This window comes from Rosa rugosa, chromosome 2 (genome assembly GCF_958449725.1).
Source record: "Rosa rugosa chromosome 2, drRosRugo1.1, whole genome shotgun sequence".
Taxonomy (NCBI): Eukaryota; Viridiplantae; Streptophyta; class Magnoliopsida; order Rosales; family Rosaceae; genus Rosa; species Rosa rugosa.
Window position 1 is genome coordinate 35,389,847 of NC_084821.1, and position 20,056 is coordinate 35,409,902.

General features: G+C 36.8%; 2 protein-coding genes and 1 long non-coding RNA gene across 3 annotated transcripts; 1 reads left to right on the plus strand and 2 right to left on the minus strand.

Moving 5' to 3' along the window:
• The first annotated feature begins 1,208 nt into the window (after window positions 1–1,208).
• On the plus strand, window positions 1,209–5,312 carry LOC133732918 (pescadillo homolog). Its single transcript, XM_062160532.1, has 13 exons — window positions 1,209–1,356; window positions 1,472–1,557; window positions 1,643–1,891; window positions 1,987–2,109; window positions 2,215–2,299; window positions 2,384–2,494; window positions 2,618–2,711; window positions 2,839–3,098; window positions 3,367–3,474; window positions 3,609–3,730; window positions 3,992–4,187; window positions 4,306–4,527; window positions 4,940–5,312. The coding sequence occupies exons 1-13, from the start codon at window positions 1,327–1,329 to the stop codon at window positions 5,027–5,029; spliced, it is 1,776 nt and encodes a 591-aa protein (XP_062016516.1). The 5' UTR covers window positions 1,209–1,326; the 3' UTR covers window positions 5,030–5,312.
• Window positions 5,313–12,324: 7,012 nt separating this feature from the next.
• On the minus strand, window positions 12,325–16,387 carry LOC133734512 (uncharacterized). Its single transcript, XM_062162143.1, has 2 exons — window positions 15,501–16,387; window positions 12,325–12,592 (listed from the first exon to the last, which is right to left on the minus strand). Exon 1 carries the CDS (start codon window positions 16,252–16,254, stop codon window positions 15,799–15,801), a length of 456 nt encoding a protein of 151 aa, XP_062018127.1. The 5' UTR covers window positions 16,255–16,387; the 3' UTR covers window positions 12,325–12,592; window positions 15,501–15,798.
• A 2,061-nt stretch (window positions 16,388–18,448) lies between these two features.
• LOC133733341 (uncharacterized) lies at window positions 18,449–19,804 on the minus strand. The gene is made up of 2 exons (XR_009857644.1): window positions 19,468–19,804; window positions 18,449–19,023 (listed from the first exon to the last, which is right to left on the minus strand). It is a non-coding gene; the product is annotated as an uncharacterized LOC133733341 (long non-coding RNA).
• Between the last annotated feature and the right edge of the window lie 252 nt (window positions 19,805–20,056).

Here is a 20,056-nt window from a genome sequence, read left to right on the forward strand (position 1 = left end):
CCTTCGTTTTCAATTGCCCAGTTCGCAGTGTTGTTGTTCGGTATTAGTATGAGTTGAGGCATAGTACCCACTCCCACTGCTATCATCTGTAGGTTACCTGTTTAACCTACTAGTTGTTATTTCAGTTTCTTATCTTAGTTGCTCTGATCACCATGGGATGTTGTTTTAAATTTGAAGTATTTATATTCAGGGTCTATAATGTGACTATGAGTTATTGCAGAAATTTGTGTAAAATAAATTGTGGACTTTGCTTGTTGGATATCTTTTATTTTGGGAATAACTTTTGAGATGTTTTACTTGATTGTGGAGTTGTTGGGATTTGGGGAGCAGGGTTGCTCCAGGAGAATAAGGTTGGTTTGTTAGAAGTGCAATTGTGTTTTCTACAGGTATTGTCCATTTTAGGGGTGACTTTGCCGAATTTTCAGTAGAATTATTCCTAAAGTGGGTCCCGCAGGGCCACCTCGAATATGAGGGTGAAATTCGGGGTAGGTCCTGTCATCCCTCCTTACACACTTTGCAAACATCAATTAAGAAAGTGTACTTCCATACTTTAGAACATTGCCATAATGCATGAATCACACTCTCATCACTACAATCATAGTTATCCAATTTAAAAACGTGTATAAGCAAATTTTGTTGCGGATGCTCTAGCAAATATTAACCATTCATCTCAAGATAGAAAGTTGTGGGAGACAGGTCTTCCCCTCTCGTGTTTCTAGAGCTCTAAACTTTGTTAGATTAGGCTTTAGATGCTGGTAACCATTCTCATACCGTTGCAAATGAGCTAATATCGTTTGATCCTTTTTGTTCTTCCAGATGCCTTAAGGGTTTCTCTATTTAATATATTGTATTCATTTTCTTAATTATCAAAAAATTAATAATAAATAAAAGATTTAAAAGTAAGAATTTATTACTTGCAATATATTTATTCTCTTAATTTGTTAGTCCTATTATGTCGCATTCCACCTGGTAATATCTAAATATCTTTTCAAGTAAAAAAAATAGTCATTCACAACCAAAAAAAGAAGAAGAAAAGAATCAACGTTGTTAGATTTAGTCCATTGACTTGGCCACTCCTAATTCCACCATCGTCCCCCTTTCGAACCCAAACTTATTAGGGCGGGTGAGAAACGGCGGCAGTTTCATCAAAAAATAACCCGACCTTGTTGGGTCGGTCTAACTGGCTAACATAAACCCGACCCGTACACCGAACCGGGGCCCAAACTATTATTATTTTCTGTTTCTCCTCTTAAACCCTAACCTATATCATTTGGAGTCGATCTTCTTCAGCCCCCCTCTCAGAGTCTCTGTAACTCTGCCTCAACCATGGTGAAGAAGAAGCATTACAGGCCTGCCGTAAGTTCCAACTACCTCCTCGTCTTCTACGTCGAGATTCAAATCAAACCTAACAGTACGTAATATCAACACCTTCTGACTCTTTCCCCTTTAATTTCCTTCGTATTTTTCACAGGGCAAGAAGAAGGAAGGAAACGCCGCCAGGTTCGTCACCAGGTCCCAAGCCGTAAAGCAACTCCAAGTCAATCTTCCCCTCTTCAGGTATTTCGATTTCTTGTGCTTTAGTTTGATACTTGTTTTGCTTAGAAAGAAGAGTTGTTCATTCTTATGGTTATGGAAATTGTAGGAAACTATGCATTCTGAAGGGTATATTCCCTCGGGAGCCGAAGAAAAAGGTGAAGGGGAATCACCATACGTATTATCACTTGAAGGATGTTTCATTCATTCAACACGAACCGCTGCTCGACAAGATGAGGAATATCAGGGCATATGAAAAGAAAGTAAAGAAAGCCGAGGCAAAGAAGAACAGAGACCGTGCTAATATTCTCAGGCAGAGAAGACCCACTTACAAATTAGATAACGTTATATTGCAGAGGTTTGTTTAACTTTGTCTTGTTGTAAATACTAGTTACGTGTCTGTTGTTGAAGGTGATGAGTTTCTGAGGATTTGTGCTACTTTGTAAACTGCAGGTATCCGAAGTTCATTGATGCATTGAGAGATTTGGATGACTGTCTCACAATGGTTCACCTCTTTGCGGCCTTACCTGCTATAGAGGATAGAATTGACGTGAAACGCATCCATAACTGTCGGAGGTAGGTGCTTGAATTCTTCCAAATAACGATGTGATGTTTAGATCATTCAATGCCGTATTGATTTTGTAGAATCTTATCTTAATCCTGGTATTGCTTTCTTTCTAGGATGAGCCATGAATGGCAGGCTTTTATATCTCGGACTCATAAATTGCGCAAAGTCTTTGTATCTGTTAAAGGCATATATTATCAGGTGCAGTACTGTTTCTTTAATTCTTTAACCTTGCATATTGTGATATGGATAGGATTTATATGGTTGTGTTGTTTGTATGTTCAGGCCGAGGTAAAGGGGCAATTGATCACATGGTTGACTCCTCACCCTTTGCAGCAAGTTTTGACTGATGATGTTGACTTCAATATCATGCTAAACTTTTTGGAGTTTTATGAGGTTACATTTTTACTATTATGTTTTATTTTTTTCTTCAACACTGTCTCTCCTACCTTTTCAAATCTAAGCTTCTTCTTTCACTTACTATATCATTGTTAAAGTTCCGTTCCCCTCGTGTTGCAGGCTCTTCTTGCTTTTGTGAATTGTCATTTATATCGTTCCATAAATGTGAAGTATCCACCAATTCTTGATCCTCGATTGGAAGCTTTTGCAGCCGGTATGTATTTTGACTCATTTCTTAAAAGCTACAAAAACTTCTTAGGTTCTCTTTCAGAGTTTTTAGCAATGTTGTGCGTGTTTCAATGAAGAATGAATATAATTTTTTTTTCTCATTGACCTTGTAGAACTGTATGCACTATCAAGATACTTCGATGCTAGTTCTCGGTCCTCTGTGTTGGATCCTCAGGTTTCAAGTTTGCCTGGATCCGGTAAAGTTGATGAGTCCGAATTAAGACTTGCCCAACTTCAGCATCAGCTTCCTTCCAATGAACCTGGTGCATTGATGGGTCTCGTTGAAAATGTTCCTGGTGAGGATGAAGAGGATAATGATACAATGATGTGTAAGGAACTCTTCAAGGATATGAAATTTTTCTTGAACCGTGAGGTGAGTTCGAAGTTTTGGTTTGGAACTTAGAAGCATATGGTTGGAACAAATTCAATGGTGAACATTTACAGATATACAATAAAATTAAACCACCAATTTTTAAATGTAACTTGTGGTGGGTTAGGTCTCAGAGGTTCTTAGAATACAGAGTTATATTTGCATAAGACAAACCATGTCCAAGCACATCCCTTTTAAAAAAAAAAATTATTATGATATTGGTAATCGTTTCCTTCCTTTTGCTTCATATGTTACTCTTCTCCTTGTTCAGGTTAATAGAGAATCATTATTGTTTGTGATTCCTGCTTTTGGTGGGATTGTGTCGTGGAAAGGAGATGGGGCCCCGTTTGAAGAAGATGATAACAGCATCACCCATCAGGTATGCTTTGACACTTTCAGAACTCAGTCATTTACTCGCTATGAGCAAATGCATATGCAAATTGTGATATCTGGCACAAGAAATATGAGTCTAAATATCAGAATTCTGACAGCTCGATTGCTTGTGATTGGCAGATTGTTGACAGGCCATTGCAGCATGAGCTCTATGAAGGAAGAAAATATGTTCAACCACAGTGGGTTTATGATTGTGTAAATGCCAAGAAAATTCTGCCTACTCGGGATTATTTGGCGGGACGGTAATTTGAGAAGACTTTTCTTTGTTTTCCTTGCATACGTGTCTCTTCTTTTGATCATTTGTTTTAACATCTGCCTAACTCCTTGATGAATGACTAGTTGTTTGTCTCATTTGCTATTTCCGCTGAATATGTTTAATCAGTGCTCGTCATAGATTGGTGACTTGTCATTTTTGCCTTTGTCACCTGTATTTTCTGTTTTTTGTATTTGGTTATAAATGCTTATGCCTTGTACAACTTTATAAGTAGTTAATCTTCTGGCAGAGAACTTCCCCCACATTTGTCACCTTTTGTTGACCCAAAGGAAGAAGGTTATGTTCCGGACTATGCCTTGAAAATTGAACAATGGAAGGCTGCTGAAATCCTCCCACTTCCAGATGTTGGAAAGGAAGATTTGGAAGATCCTCAGAATTTTGCTGACCTAGAAAAAGCAAAAGAAGCTGCAAAGAATGACAAGAAGGTAGACATCTATTAAAGAATGTTGCATAATGCACAGATATTTGGTGATTTTATGATCTTGTATATCATACTTCACAGATGGTTTGATTGATGTTAACTGAATTCTGACTTGAATGCAGCTGAAGGCTCTTCAGAAGGAGTATTTTGATGGATTGAAAGTGGAACTTAAGGGTGTACTGCCTTCATCCTCCATCTCAAAAACAGATAATCAGATTTCTGCTAAGGCGACCGAGGACAGGGAAGAATCTGATTTTGATTATGAACAAATTGCCAAGGATAAAGAAGAACTGGAACTACTTACTATTTCCAAAAAAAAGAGGGGTCTTTATGAAGCCATGAAGGTAAATTCATTACTGGTATCACAGTATATTTCCTGGTTTAACTCCATTGATAAAATGAAAGGGAACCAGAATCAAAGCTTAATTTACTTGCTTAAAAAAAACAGATTGGTTAACTGGTTACTTTTTATTGTGCTGCATTGCTTTCGATTTGGCCTTATTCCATTGTGAACCTGTGATCTATTCTTATGCATGCCATCCATATAAGTATAGTTTTATTGTCACACTTGGAGAGTGTGAGTGAGTGAGTGTGTCTTTTTTCAGAAGTTCACCTTGGAGACTATTTTTTGGTCTCTCTTGTTTGGCTAAAATTACCATATGACTTGCCGAGTAGGTTTTATTATAACTTAATAAATTACCTCTGGTGATATAATCTATTCCCGTGGTTGTGATTCTTGGATGTTTCTTCTTTCAGAAAGGCAAGAAACGAAAGCACGACAATGTTGAGGTTATCAAGGAACGGAAGAGAAAACTAAAAGAGTCTCAAAAATCAAGGGATGGCTGAAGAGACCTTTAAATTTTCTTTATTTGAATTGTATGATTTTCATTTTGCACTGAGCTCAACAGATAGTGTTGAAGTGGCCAAGAAAACTTTCTTGCTTGATTTTGTTATCGACTTCTCGTTTTCTTTAAGCTGGTTTAGAAGGCCACAAGACAAGGTTTTAGCGGAAACTCTAATTTTGACCCACTATTCTTTGGTGAGGTATATGGGCCTCACATTGTTATAGTCGAGTTTGCATGTCTAGTCTATTCTAGTTGAAGTAATTCTATGAGTCTTCTTAGAAGTGTTACCTGTGTCCCGTACTACAATTGCATGCTTAGCGGCTGTAGGTTAATAGGGGAAGTGCTTCACTTTGTTAGACTGTGGAGCTTTAATGTTCATGAGTAGTTGTGTACCAATGTACGCTAACTTGCACTAAGGGCATCTCCAACAGATTAGTTAAATTCAAATTTTAGCTATATATAACTATTTTTAAAGCAAATTCAACTCTAACAGACTAGCTATTGCTAAGTTAAATTTAGTTTTAGCTAAATTGGCTAGCTATATTAGCTAGAGAATCATGCATAGCTAAAGCAAAAGTTATATTCTTAAGAGGAGAGAAGAATATAACTTTTGTCCACATGTCAGTTTATGATTGGATAAAATGTAGTATATTATTTATAAATAGCTACTACTGCTTGAACAACATTGTTAAATCAATAGCTATATTTCACAATTTTAGCTATATTTAACTACAAAATAATTTCTACTGTTGGAGATGCTCTAATATTTTGGTGTACGTACTTGTTGATACCCAAAAAATCAGAAAGACTGTCGTACGCTCATTTCAACCCCAAAAAAGAAACACACATGCAGACCACATTTGGAAAGACAAAAAGTTACATATCCAACCGTGACGCCATGCATGTGGACCCAAAACACAATTACACTCTTGGGGCTTGCAGAAGTGGGTGTGGTGTTGAAGGTTACATAAACACATAATGCTCGTCTATTGATTTAGTGTTGTTGGTGATTTCGGTCTTGGGCACGAAATCTAAGTCCAATGACTTAAATTAATAACAAAATTGTGAACATGAGAATTGAGACAGCCTCTAATTTGAAACCCAAATCCCATATCAGAAAAGCCCAAGTACCCTTTTTCTTCTTCGTTCTGAACTCACCTTCTTCCTTGCAGCAACCTAATATCTCACATTCTCCCTGCAGCAACCTAATACATAGAGAGTCAAAATCCCTAAGTGCAATTGATTCTCTCTGTTAGTCATTGAAAGAGAAACCTGGTGACCAGTTAAGGGAATCGCTCCCTCTTCCTTAAACAAAGAACTCTAACTTCCAATATACATCGTTCCCTATTTTCTGTTACTGCGGTGGCTTCTGCTACAGTATAGGTTGACTACTACAACAACCCCTGCATTCTTCATCTCCCAAGAAAACATCTCTTTCCTAAATTTAAGGCAGATATTATGTATAGAAGACCTTTTTTTGCCCAGAAATCATAGTGTTCTGTAACATCAAAGCCCTCTAATGGAGTCTATAAAAGGGGAGCTTTGCCAGTGTAAAGATCATCCAGCATAATAGAGCAAAACCCAGAAAACTTTAAAACCCCTATACCAAATCAAGCATTCAAGCATAAGTCTAGCTTTCAGCCATTTTCCCAAACCCTCATTCAAACCAATTTCCAGAAACCCCAAATTCAAAACCGTTCACTTCTCTCACCGCAGTGTGTTTCTAGCTCCCACACCATGCTCTTCCAAGCCTTAACTGTTTTTCATATGATCAGAATCATATACAAAATCCTCCCAATAATTGGATTATTGGGTTGATTTTGGTTTAGTCGATGTTTAATTCAAAAAGGACCCCTCACAGTACTATTCCAACATTTAGTTGTTTCATTAATACAATCAACCATTTCAGCCTTAAAAGAAAAAAGAAACATTACAAAACACTCATAACCCAATTTACATTAATATATACACGTAAGGACGTGCATCCTAAGCCCATGCACTACAATATAGGCCCGAACACAAATTTTACATGTAAAATTACATAACTTATCTATTTATTTATTTTATTTACATGGGTGCCAATACATTAACCTAATCTATGAACTTCAACCTCTCTCGTCTAATTCTCTTTTGACGATCTCCATCGAAAGCTTGTACTTCGTGAATCTATATTATCATTAAGAGAAGAGACTTTGTTAGTAAAACTGAAACTTTTTACTTTTATACCCTCAAAATATTAAATAACTTTATATATCTATTTAATTGTCGGGGATAAAAAAGTCAGAATTTAAATAAATAATTAAAATATATATATATATATGATTTGCCGTAATTAGCGCACAATTTAACCTGCATAATGTAGTTGTCAGTATAGAATAAGTAGGGATCGTTCAAGCCGGAGATTGAGTGTACACCTGTAATTACATAAATAAATAAAAAATTAATATAAGTATGAAGTATTATTTACAAATTATATACAAAAGAAACAAGTAATCGGAAATGGGGGATTTAGAATTAAAATAAATAAATTAAGATAAATAAAATAAAGAAAACGTAAAAACACATATATAAGGGGGATTTAGAATTAAAATAAATAAATTAAGATAAATAAAATAAAGAAAACGTAAAAACACATATATAAGGGTGGAACGCAAGGAACAAAGATCAAAACCACAACCATATGCAAGAAATCCGGTTACAATTCTTATAGTTGGTTATCTATGATACCAGAATATATCAACCAAGAAACAAAGATCAAAGCAACCAATGATCCTTATTTTACTTCCCTTTACACAATTGATCAAGCAAAGCACCTAACCAATATATTTCGAAAGCAGGTTTCACACAATCAAAGCAACCATGCAAACTCAAGCTTCAAATCATTAAGAGCAAGTGAAAGTTTGGTCAATAATTGTATTAATCATAGTATACAAAGCATGTCTATTCAATAACACAAACCAATTGATTTCGACTTTTGTCCAAAGTCTTTACTACTTATTCGAATTAGGGTCACAAAGCATGAACCTAATTACTAGCTCCAATTATATGCAATCATTCTAAGTTGCGCACCAAAGAACAAAAACATATAAAAGTTTTCCATAAAACAAAATCAATTGATCATCTCACATAAGCAACATAGAAAATCAACCATAAAGAAAATCGCAACTTTTACTCAAACATAGAGACGAGCTTTAAACTTTGCCCATAACGTCATGTTAACTAGAATTCATGGTCTTACAAAATCAAACAAAGAAAACAAAAGAAAAGATAGAATACACCGTGAAAGATGAATGATAAATCCTTGAGATCAACGAAGAACTTGAAGATCCTTGAAAGCAAGCAATCTTCTAGGGACGACACAAGAGTGGACGGCAGCTAGGAACGAAACAGTGGTTTGGCCAGAAATGCGTCCAAAATACGTTCAGGTCTAATTTGCAGTTTTCGTCTTTTAGTCAGAAACTTGGACCGATCTTTTGAAGGTCTTCCACTCCTATCTGGCTCTTGCACTCTTCATAAGAAATATTCCTTAGGATGTCTAAAATGGATCTGGAAATTTTCAGCTCATTTGGAGTTCATCTGGTCAGGCGGCCGCTTCTTCCTCTTTGCTTGACTCGGTCTCTCCTAGTCAGAGTAGGAAAATGTGTAAAGTTGACCTTTTAGTGCATTTCCATTTTTCTCCATTATTTCTAGGTAATTATGGACCTAACACTCATTTCTTCTTCATCTACTCCAATGTACCTAAAAATAGAAATTGAGTTAAAAATCGATTCGGTTAAGGAATTAACTAAGCAAAATATGAGGGATTAACTACTAAAATATCACATTAAAATGCTCCTATCAATATATATATATATATATATATATATATATATATATATATATATATATATAATATTATTTTGCAAATCTAGTTCCGACTTGGTGAAAACCACAGGAGTTTTTCTATTGGAACCTCCAAATTTACTCACTTGACCTCCTTGCTTTTTACACCTCCTATCAAATTTTCAAATACTAAATTTACTCACTAAACCTCACTCAAGTTCCTAAAATAACCTCACTCATATAATTTGCAAACAAACTATTAATTATATATTCATTCCTTAACCAGATTACATAAATCTCTTATCTAATAAAAAAGAAACTCAAACACAAGGTATTGGGCTTTAAAAATTAATTTCTAATAAAAAAGAATTGTTTTTTTTTTTACTTTTTTTTCTCTTGTAGATGTGCAAAAAAAAAATGAAGAGTAATTTTTCTTAATGTTTAATTATTTTCTCTATTTTCTGTACCTCATGATTAATTATTTAATAGTTTTTTAGATTTTTTTTACTACTAGCTCTTCTTTTTTTTGTAAATATAATGAATAGACTGGGATTTAGGTCATAAAATGATTTCTTTTGTTATCCCTCACCAATATGCGTTCAACATATATGATGATAGGAATTTTTATGTCACATGATCTTGATTATAGTTTTAATTCTTATTAAATATATATAAATGCTTTAATGAGTATGTAGTGAAATTGAAAAATGAAATAGATAAGGAAAATAATAAAGAATGCAATATAATTTTTTTTTTTTTTTTTTTTGACTTTGTCAAGGGGAACCCAAAGGCTTCTTAGGCGCAAGATAAACCCCTTCGGCGCATGTGAAATGCTCCAACTGTGCATTGCAGCACAGTGCCTCGCCACTTTGACAGCTTTGGGGTTCGAACCTAGGTTAGGGAGCACACCCAACTAGACAAGAACCCAACTAGCAATATAATATTATTGAATTGGAAAGTCTAGAGAAATTAAATATAATATTTTTTGGGGTATAGTTATTGTCCTTAATAGTTATTTTATAAGAGGTTATATATGTCATTTAATAATTCATAATAGAGTGAGGTCAACTGAGCAGATTTGGAGGTCCCAATAGAAACACTCAAACCACAGTGCTTACGCACAAACAGCAGACACGTCTCCAAAGAATACAATGGAGGATATATTTTCTATAAAATCTTATCACCATTTCATCTTTGGTACGTATCGGACTTTTGTGCGTAGAAATGCTTTGCAGAAATACTACCATATCAACTGTGGTTGTATTGCTGGGAAGTGAATGAACAGATTCTTCTTGGATCAAAGCAGAGAGAAGTGTTTCCTGTAGGTAGAGTTTCCTATTAATGAGTCTATTTCAAATCAGCTCAGTATTACTATCCTTGCGTCTATCTAGGTGAAACAAACCTCATATACTAGAATGAAATGCAATTAATTTCAGAGGTTGCCATCGTTGCATAAAATAGATCAGGGGAAAAATGTTAAAGGCAGCATGGCATTTCTATGTCATGTGAAAGAACTTCAATTTCCACTGTAAACTAGAAGCACTAAAATCCTACTCTTAGTAATAATATAGATATAGATAGCATGAAACGCACATGATACCCATGAGTTTAGGACGGACAGCAGGGTGGAGAACTTGGAAACATAGCTCTGGCTGACTGGCTGTGGATTCTTTTGTTTTAGTTATTCAAAGTGTTTCATGCTCCTTTGCTCTTAACCACCAGCCTGTGTTATTCATGTAATACATAAAGACCACATATTACAAATAGGGACACATAGAGATTCATGCATATGTTATAAAATACATGAAGCTAAACCAACTGTCAAATGAGACAATTGTGTCATCACACCAATGCAAGTACACAAAGAAGTCGAAACAGAACACCCAAACTATCAACCATCTCAAAGAACGGGGATTATTCTCTTTAATCAAATAGACCAAATTAAACATAGTGGTTCGGCCCTTCAATATGCCCAACATAGATATAATAATCCAGGCCAACTTGCAACATTACTCATACAAAATTCATTCATGTAACTGGTTCTCTACTGGACAATTTGTCTCAACTAGAGAATGCCACTTCAGAGCAGCAATTGGAACACCAATTTTTCTTCTAATAAAGAACCATAACCCGAACCTAGAATGTCGATAAAGAACATGATACTGGAGCTAAAGCATAACCTCCCAACACAGCCATTCTCCCACATCCCCCAATCCCTATATAGTGTATTAAAAGCAAGTGCGTTCAACCACTTCTACTACCCAACCATGCAATGCGCTTCTAATCTAATAAATATTCAATGATTATCGTCTCCACACTGATAATTTACAAAAATAAATGTGGTGCAAATCATTGAGCATAATTAGCCAAGATAGACACTTAACCAAAAGGTCTCAGGCATACCTTTCTCCTACTCATCATTCTTCTTCCTTTTCTCTCCTTGGAAATTGCATAAATTGCAGGAATCCTAATTCGTATATCATCAGCAGAAAATAGACAAGCATAGGAGCTCTGCTTCCAAATCCCAATCCACAAAAGAAAATAGAACCAAAGAAAAGACGCTGAGCCATAAACATCTGAAATATATTTCTTCTATTAACAAAAATACGATCTCCAAAGTTCATCAAATTTCCAGCCACTAAACTTCCACGCATCCTTATAATACAATTGGTATTTGGGTATTCATTCCAGCAGTAGGGGTAAATTCAATTCACAATTCACAATTAGACCAAATTAAACATAGAGATTCTGCTCGTCTTTGATATGCCTACATAAATATTTTGACCACTGCAAATGCATGCATTTCTGGAATTGAATGGATTAAACACTGTATACACCCACACTTGAAAGAGAAAAAAGAATGATCATCTCCCCAAGTGATTGACAGATTCCACCTCTCATTTAATCATACAAAATCTATTCACTTGCTTCTCTAAGCAAAGAACCAAATTATCTTCTAATATTGAACCATAACCTGAAAAAACAAATGGCAAATAAGAATTAAATAGTATTGCCACAGATAACTCCTAAGTCCCAACAAAGCCACTCAAAATCCCCTTATAGTACCGTCAAAGGAATTGATTTCAATCCTTTCTACTATCCAATCATGCAATGCACCTTTAAATCCATTAAGTGTTCAACGAATATCTCCAATCAATCTAAATAAGTTCAATAATGCAAATTCATAAAGAATAATTAGCCAACATTGACATATCTTAGGCAAATAGAGTAAAGCATACCTCTCTTTTTGGAGGCCTTCTTCTGCTGTTGCCTGAGCTTCAGCCTGTACCTACTCATTCCTCTTCATTTTCCTTTGCTTACATTGGAAATAGCATAAACAACAGTAATCCTAGATTCCTAATCAGTAATAATCAGATTAAAATTGAAAAACATTGAAAGCTCGGTAGAAGTAGGAGGCTCTGCATCCAAATCCCAATCCATAAAAGCAAGAAGAACCAAAGGAAAGAGACAGAATTGAAGAAGGTTGAGCAATTAAACTTTATAATATATTTCTCATATTAACAAAAGTACAATCTTAGAAGTTCATCATATATTCTCACAATTACTACTATAAAACCGTATAAAACAATTTGTATTCTGGATCCGTTACGTTCGCAAGGAGAAATTCACAATTAGCTTGCCTTCCATTCCTCCTTCGAAACCGCCTCAACAATATCAATGAAGTCCTGCTTTTTGTGCAATGGGGTGAAATGGGCAATGACGAAGAAGAACCAGGAAGACCCTGTAGAAAAAGCAACATTTTAGCTGTGGTTGTATTGCAGAAACTGAATTAATAGATTATACAGAACCAAACCAGCCAAAAATTTTGTAGATCTGTTCCAACTAACGACTTCAACAAATTCTACTTCAAATGAGCTCACTATTTCCATCATTGCAAACTGAATAGCCTCATTTGCTATAATGAAATGAAAATCTTCCTACTCTGCTTGCTGATGTAGCAAGATTGCAAATTAAACACTGTAGTCCATACATGAGACATGTCATGTACGTGATATGTGGTATGCTATCCATACAAATCATTCCACGGAGGGTGCAGGTTTGTGAATATAGATGAGTAGCAAAATGCTAAGGATGCATGCCACTAGAATGTTATGTTGAAAAAAAAAAAAAAGACCCATTCCCATGTAAACTAGAAGCACTTACTCCTAATATAGTACAGAATTCATAGGACGGATGTGAAAATGATATTTAGGACCTTAGGATAGTCAAAGAGTTTCATTTTGGGAATGAACATGCTTATCATGTAAAAGAGAACAGGAGGCCTAGCAAATGTGTAAGTGAGCTTATAGTGGCGTATAGAGTGTTGGATTCAAAGATTGGAATAGGGAATCTGGGTTGGAAGTTAGTAAGTGCTTATGCAGGCAAAGGGAAGTTGGCTTGAATTGATAAAGCAGAGCTATTGATTTTGTATTTACTGATTGACGTAGCGAGGCATACACTTTTAGGAACCATAAAGGTCTAGACAATTCTCTCTTAGAGAGCATAAGACTCATAGGGACTCTAATACAACATTAGCTTGGCCTGGTGCCAGCAACCAACTACCAACAACAACAGTCAAGAACCAATTCAGAAACTTTAGAGACTAGGAGAAAGTGCATTGATTCCATCACAGAGTTCAATTAACTTTGGGAGTGATTAGGTTCTGAGAATCGCTATGGACCTATGTTTAAGGCGAGTGTAAAGATTACAGTCTTTCCTCTATTGTTTTATACTGGAAAGCAATTATAGATTAGTGTTCTTTCTCTAGGCTGGTTCAATGGCAATCAGTCTGGTAGTCTGTTATTCTGTGTTTTCTAGCTTCCATTATGTAGACTCCTTGTCCATTTTGTTGAATTATGTTTGTTATGATTTAATCAATAAAAGCTGTTCCTTCAGGAAAAAAATAATTATTCCATGCACCTTGGTCTCCCTACAAGCATATGTGTACATATGCATAAAACATATATTACAAGTGGATGCTCAAAAAGATTCATGCCTATATTACAAATATAAAGAGCCTAAACAAATGAGCAAACAAAACAACTGCGAAAATTGTCATCCAACCAAATCAAGTGCAAAGAGAAGTCACCAGAGAACAACCAAACAACCATATCAAAAAATGCAGATTAGTTCTCTCTGATCAAATCGACTAATGAAAAAATAGGATCTGCTTCAATCTAATCAAGTATCCGTACAAAACTTTGGTATTTCAAAATCCAAACCAACTTGCATGCACTCCTAAAATGGAATAGAGTGAACCCTTATACACAACCTCCAACTAAAGCATGACGACGGAAAAGGGCTGCTAGTTCCCAATTGATCAACAACCTCCTCCTCTTCTTTACATATGCAAAACTACCAAGTAATTGATTCTTTATTAAGTTGCCTCCAACTAAAGCATGTCACTTCAGGCAACACTTGGAACACGCCAATTTGTGTTCTAACTTCTAAGTTCTAACAAAGAACCATAATCCATATCAATAATTCAAGAATGATGAATAACATCCTATTGCAGCAGAAGGATAGACTCCCAACAAAGCCATTCCCCCACATTCCCTAATCACCACATATCATATCAAAGAAACTGACTTAAAATCACTTCAACTACCCAATCATGCATTGTCCTTCTCATTCTAGTAAATGTTCAATGAATGTATAATCATCTTAAATTAATTACATATATAGATACATTAAGTCCAGAGTTGTAACGCATACCAATAAGAAGAAGCACTTTTTTTTAACTAGAAACATAAGTATTTTACTCACAATATTAGTATAAGATATTCCTAGTACGAAAGCCAGGTGGACCCTAAGAGTTAAGGACAGTCAGCGGGGTGAGAAATTGGAAACCCAGCTACTGGCCTGTGTTAGAACTCAAGTCTTTTTTTCAAAGACTTTCAGGCTCCTTTGCTCTTTACCACCAGGTACCAGCCTATTTGTTATTTATGTGATACGCAGAGAGACACATTACAAATAGATTCACGAACAGATTCATGCATGTATTATAAATATAAATAATTGTCAAATGAGACAACTGTATTTCATCCAACCAATTCAAGTAGAAAAGTCACCACAGAACACCTGAAAGACTTTATCTCAAAGAATGCTGATCATTCTCTTAGATCAGATACACCAGATCAACATAGTTAGTCTGCTCTTCATTATGCCTACATGCCAATTATATTCCACGACAACTTCCATGCATTTCTGGAATTGAATGGATTAAACCCCATACACACGCACACTCATACCCACACATGAAAGAGAAAAAAAGATGCTCCAGGCCCCAAGTGATCAACAGATTCCCTCTTGTTTAATCAAATCAAGTTACTGAATCTCTAAGAAAGAACCAATTTGTCTTATAATAGACAACCACTAACCTGAATCTATGAAACACTAATAATGATTAACACTGTTTTGCCACAGGTAACTCTCAACACACCTATTCTCCCAAATCCCCTATTCCCACATCGTATACCAAAGCAAGTGATGTTAAACATTTCTGGTACCAAATCATGCAATAGACGTCTAACTGTAATAAATGTTCAATGAATTTTATCTCCAACTAATCTAAATAAGTTCAACAATGAAGGATTGTAAAGCATAATTAGCCAAAATTGACAGTCTCAGGAAAACAGAGAAAAGCATACCTCTCTCTTTTCAGAGTCCTTCCTCTCCTGTTTCGTGACATTCAATCCTTATCTACGCATTTTTCCCCAGCTTTGCTTTTTTTCCTTGGAAATAGCATAACTACAGGAATCCTAAATTCCTAATCGGTAATAATCAGGCGTAAATTCCAAAACCCAATCAACAAAAGCCCAAAGAACCAATGTAAAGAGGTTGGGCCATAAAACTCTCAGACATAAGTATCATATTAACATAAGAGTTTGACATGCCTCAGGCAAACCGAGTAAAGCATACTTCTAGTTCATCACATTTTGGCAAATTCTAGACATCCTTATAGTACAACTGGTATCTCGGAATTCGTTCCGGCGGCAAGGGGCAGTTCACAATTAGCTTCCCTTTCATTGCTCCTCTGAAAATAGCCTCCACGACATCAATGAAGTCCTGCTTCGTCCGAAACGCGCCGATCCATTTGGTGTGATCAGCAGTTCCGGAATCCATCTTCATATGATGGGCGTTGAAGAAGAAAACGGTGGAGGGAATCAAAGTGATGTCGAAGTAATGGAGGTAGACCTGAACGTCGTCGGAATCGACATCGACGAGTGCCACGGTTGCGAACTTGGAGACGTCACGGGCTGATTTGGCGAGAACGTCGTCGAGAAGAAGAGAGACGGAATCGGAAGCGCGGCCGAAGCGGAGGACGAGGACCTTGTCGATGGTGGATCTGATGATCGAATCCACCTCTTGCTTCTTCGTTAGCGTCGTCAATAGGTAACTCATGGTTCTTCAATCTGAGCGAGAGACCAAAATAACGCAGCGGCAGAGAAGCAATTGAATATCACAAAGAAATATTTAAAGAGCTTCTAAGAGGGAGTGAGGAGCTGCTGCGAGGGAGAAAAGTAGAAAAATTGGGGTTATTTTTTTTTTTTTTGGTCGAGTATGCTTATATTCAAATAAGAACACCATTACAAACAAAAGACCCAAAACGGGCCCAAATAAAAACCAACAAACAACAACAAACAAAACCAAATAGCCCTACAATCTTCAGCCATAGTGCAGATCTAACAGGAGAGAGATGACGTAGTGACGTCGCCGCCACCAGCCAAGCCCAAAGGTGACACAGAAATGTCACCAGATCTGCCGACGAAGACTTGGAGTCCAACCAAAACAATCCCGTGCAAGTACAACAGCATAGAACCCATCGAAAGATCTCCATAACCCAAATCTCTAAACCATACAAAACATCCTCAGAAACAAAGTCAGTAACCAAAGCAGAAGAAAAAAAAGAAAAAGAGATAAGGAGAAGGAGACTGATCCGCAGAGGGATCAAAGGGACAGACGGCCGAAGACCGTGCAGACCCTTGTTGCACTACCGTATTCAACGGGTTTACGCGCAGGTACGGGAAAAACCCGTTAAAACAGACAATCCAAACAACGCCGACGACAGAGCTCCGATGGACCAAAGAGCAATCGGTGAAGTGGAGTCTGATGGGTGAGGAGGATGTGCATCTTAACCATGATGAATCAGAGATTTGAGACAAAGAGAGATGGGTATGCTGAAAATTAAAGATTAGGAATAGTTGGAAAGGGGATCTGGGAAGGAAAGGAAAGCAAAGACAAAAGGGAAAGCATACTTGCCACCGCCGGGGCAGCAGGGAGCTACCATGAGAAGGGTAGGGATAAGCCTCGCGAAGAGGGAAAAATATCTCCCCCGACTTTCAAGCCAAAGATCCAGATCGGAGTGATCTAGATCTGGCAAGAAAGGGGGGGAGGAGGGGGAAAGCTGGAAGCTGGGTTTGCTAGAGAGAAGGAGGAGTTTCTCTCACTAGAAAACGCATTTTGAAGTCCCTTTAAATAATGATGTATGTTGGGCAACGAGTTTTACTTCTACAGCATAAAACAATAAAGTTTTAAAAGCTACATCAGAAACAGAATTGGTTCAATAAGAACAGTCTAATGATGTATGTTCCAGATTTGCAATTGCGTCCGCAATAAAATTTGCTTATTTAAAGTCATGTTTAAATGAGAGTGAGTCGAAGGATCCAGCAAGGCTTTAGATGTCATGGATAACTTTTGATAAACCTCCAAGTTGTTGCATTAATACCAGTTACACAGTCGATGACAAGATTAGAGCCACCTTCAACTTGTGATCTTCTGTAACCATTTTGGCGAGCACTAACGCGGCTTTCTCTTAGAGCAAAAGCTTCAGAGAATGCTTCCCAATATTAAAGATGAACTTTAATTATTTATTTACAACAACGAAAAAGACTGAGGTAATTATTATACAATGATTAAAGCTTGTAATTAATTAAAAGAAATCATAAGGGTTTTTCGGTCTTTTTTCTCTGATGGCTCTAGCTTCTTAAGGGTATTTCTGATGTCAGTTTGGTCCTGATCTCTTCTATTCCAGTGTGTGGGTGGAAATTTTCGGCCTCCTACTGGCTCTAGCGAGTAGCGACAGATAAAACTATTTTGATGGTTGGCTCCACCTAGGCCTGGCAACGGGCGGGTATAGTGCGGGTACGGGTCGGGTTTTTAACGGGCCGGGTTTTTAACGGGCCGACCCGGTAAAAACCCGTTAAGTTAACGGGTTTCGCGGGCTTAACCCGACGGGTTTGCGGGTTTTCCGTTGGAACCCGTTAAGAACCCGTTAACAAATTTTTTTTTTTTAAATTAATTTTTTTTTTATTTAAAAAAAAATTAATTTTTTTTAAAAAAAAAAACCCGTTAAATTTTTTTTTTTACCTCAAGTAAGCTGTGATCGCCTTGTGCTTGAGAAGAACTCTCATCTATCGAGTAATTTGAATCAGCAGCACCAAAACTCTCAAACAATCCCACAGCGTTATAAACTGATACCAAATCGATCAATCATAATCTTACAGTCTAAACTCCCCACAACCAACTCATATTCTAAATCTTTTACAGGGTGAGAGTGAGATAAACTAAAAGTCAAAAAGCAGCCACCCCTACTTGCATTTATAGATCAAAACAAGTTTAAAGATTTTATTCCTAGCATGAGATACTGAGCATTGCATTACCTAGCTCAGTTCACTCATCAATCTAGTACATTGTACATATCATTGAAATTCAGTGGTGTGATGAGTGTTATATGTCAGAAAAAGATACAGAAAATTTTACAAAATCTTAAAGAAATTTTGTGAAAGTAACATTAACAATATCAATTAATATTCCTAATATATGTCTCTACAAACCCCTTTCGATTATCGTCTCTGTTTATGTCTCGATTAAGAAAGATATTGTCATACACTGTGTTAATTGAAAAGGCTAACTATGGCTATCTCGGAAATACCAAAGTTGATCAAGTGCTCACCAAACATATAAACACATCTTGTTGAGCATAACTACAAAATTTTTATACAAGTTCCTTTGTTTAACAGAAACTATAAAACATCAAGAGCGATTTGACAGATTGATCTCATTGGAAACTGCAGAAGAACCAATGCCAGAGAAGAATACCAAGAAAACCCCCACTAACAAGGAATAGCACAACCCAAAAGTTCTCCTCTGAGTTTCCATTATACCAAGGAACTGAAACAGAGAAATACTCCAATAAACACAAAAACCCATGAAAATAGAACAATCCTTAATCCCAAAACTAGACATTTGCATCAGAGCCAATCATAACATAGATGTAATTTCTGGGTTTTAAGGGTATTTGCAAAGTATGGAAGAAAAAAAAATGAACTTGCAGAAAATATATCTACTAATGTTTACAGATTACAACTAATGCTAACCTACTAACTACTGTTTACAAAGTTAGAGTCGTAGATGAAGCACCCTGAGAACCCAAAGACGGAAACTTTCTTTCATTACAGCAAAAACCCATAACCGAAATCACAGTATTGATCGAACCCAGTTGAGATTTGTATGAGAAAACCAAAACCCATGTTGCAAAATGTGCCAAAAGGGACATAAATAGGGTCTCAAAGATTCAGAAACGCGTAGAGAAAAGAAAAGGAAAAAAAAACGGACCTTTTGATTCTGTGCTAAAGGCTCTGCTTAACCAGAAAGCGTGCTCAGATTGGGTGACGGAAATGAATGGGAGGTTGCTGTGCTCAGATTGGGTTGAGTTCGAGAGAGAGAGAGTTGCGTTCTGGACTTCTGGTGAATGACGGAAAGGTCGAAGACTCGAAGTAGGTTTTGTAAACGGGTTCCATGGGTTCCAGTGGGTTTTGCACGCAAGGCCCGTTAATTTACGGGTTTTTTGCGTGCGGGCTTTTTTAGCACGAATTTAATAAATGGACGGGTTCGTGCGGGCTTTTACAGTGCGGGTTTCGGGCGGGTTTACGGGTCACGGGCTCAGATGCCAGGCCTAGCTCCACCTTAGGGTTTGTGCTGCAATTGGACAAATTTGGAATCCAGCGAGGTTCACACATTTAGGTTTGGTTGAGACATGATATTGTGACACCGTGAAACATGCGTACCCACCTTTCGAGTTTGAGTTTTCTCCGGATGTTTCTGCAACGCTTCGCTTCAAATACAAGAAGTTTGTTGGTTTCGATCTGGAGAGTTTGTGGCCTCCTTGAGCATCCTAAGTCAGGACGCGTAGGCCCTTCGTTCT

What these genes read in the sequence shown, in the direction of transcription:
- LOC133732918 (XM_062160532.1), top strand. Translation starts at nt 1,327, where the DNA reads ATGGTGAAGAAGAAGCATTACAGGCCTGCC. An exon ending in AATTTTTCTTGAACCGTGAG is followed by an intron (nt 3,099 to 3,366) that starts GTGAGTTCGAAG and finishes CTCCTTGTTCAG; the next exon opens with GTTAATAGAGAATCATTATT. An exon ending in GTCTTTATGAAGCCATGAAG is followed by an intron (nt 4,528 to 4,939) that starts GTAAATTCATTA and finishes TTCTTCTTTCAG; the next exon opens with AAAGGCAAGAAACGAAAGCA.
- LOC133734512 (XM_062162143.1), bottom strand. Translation starts at nt 16,254, where the DNA reads ATGAGTTACCTATTGACGACGCTAACGAAGAAGCAAGAGGTGGATTCG.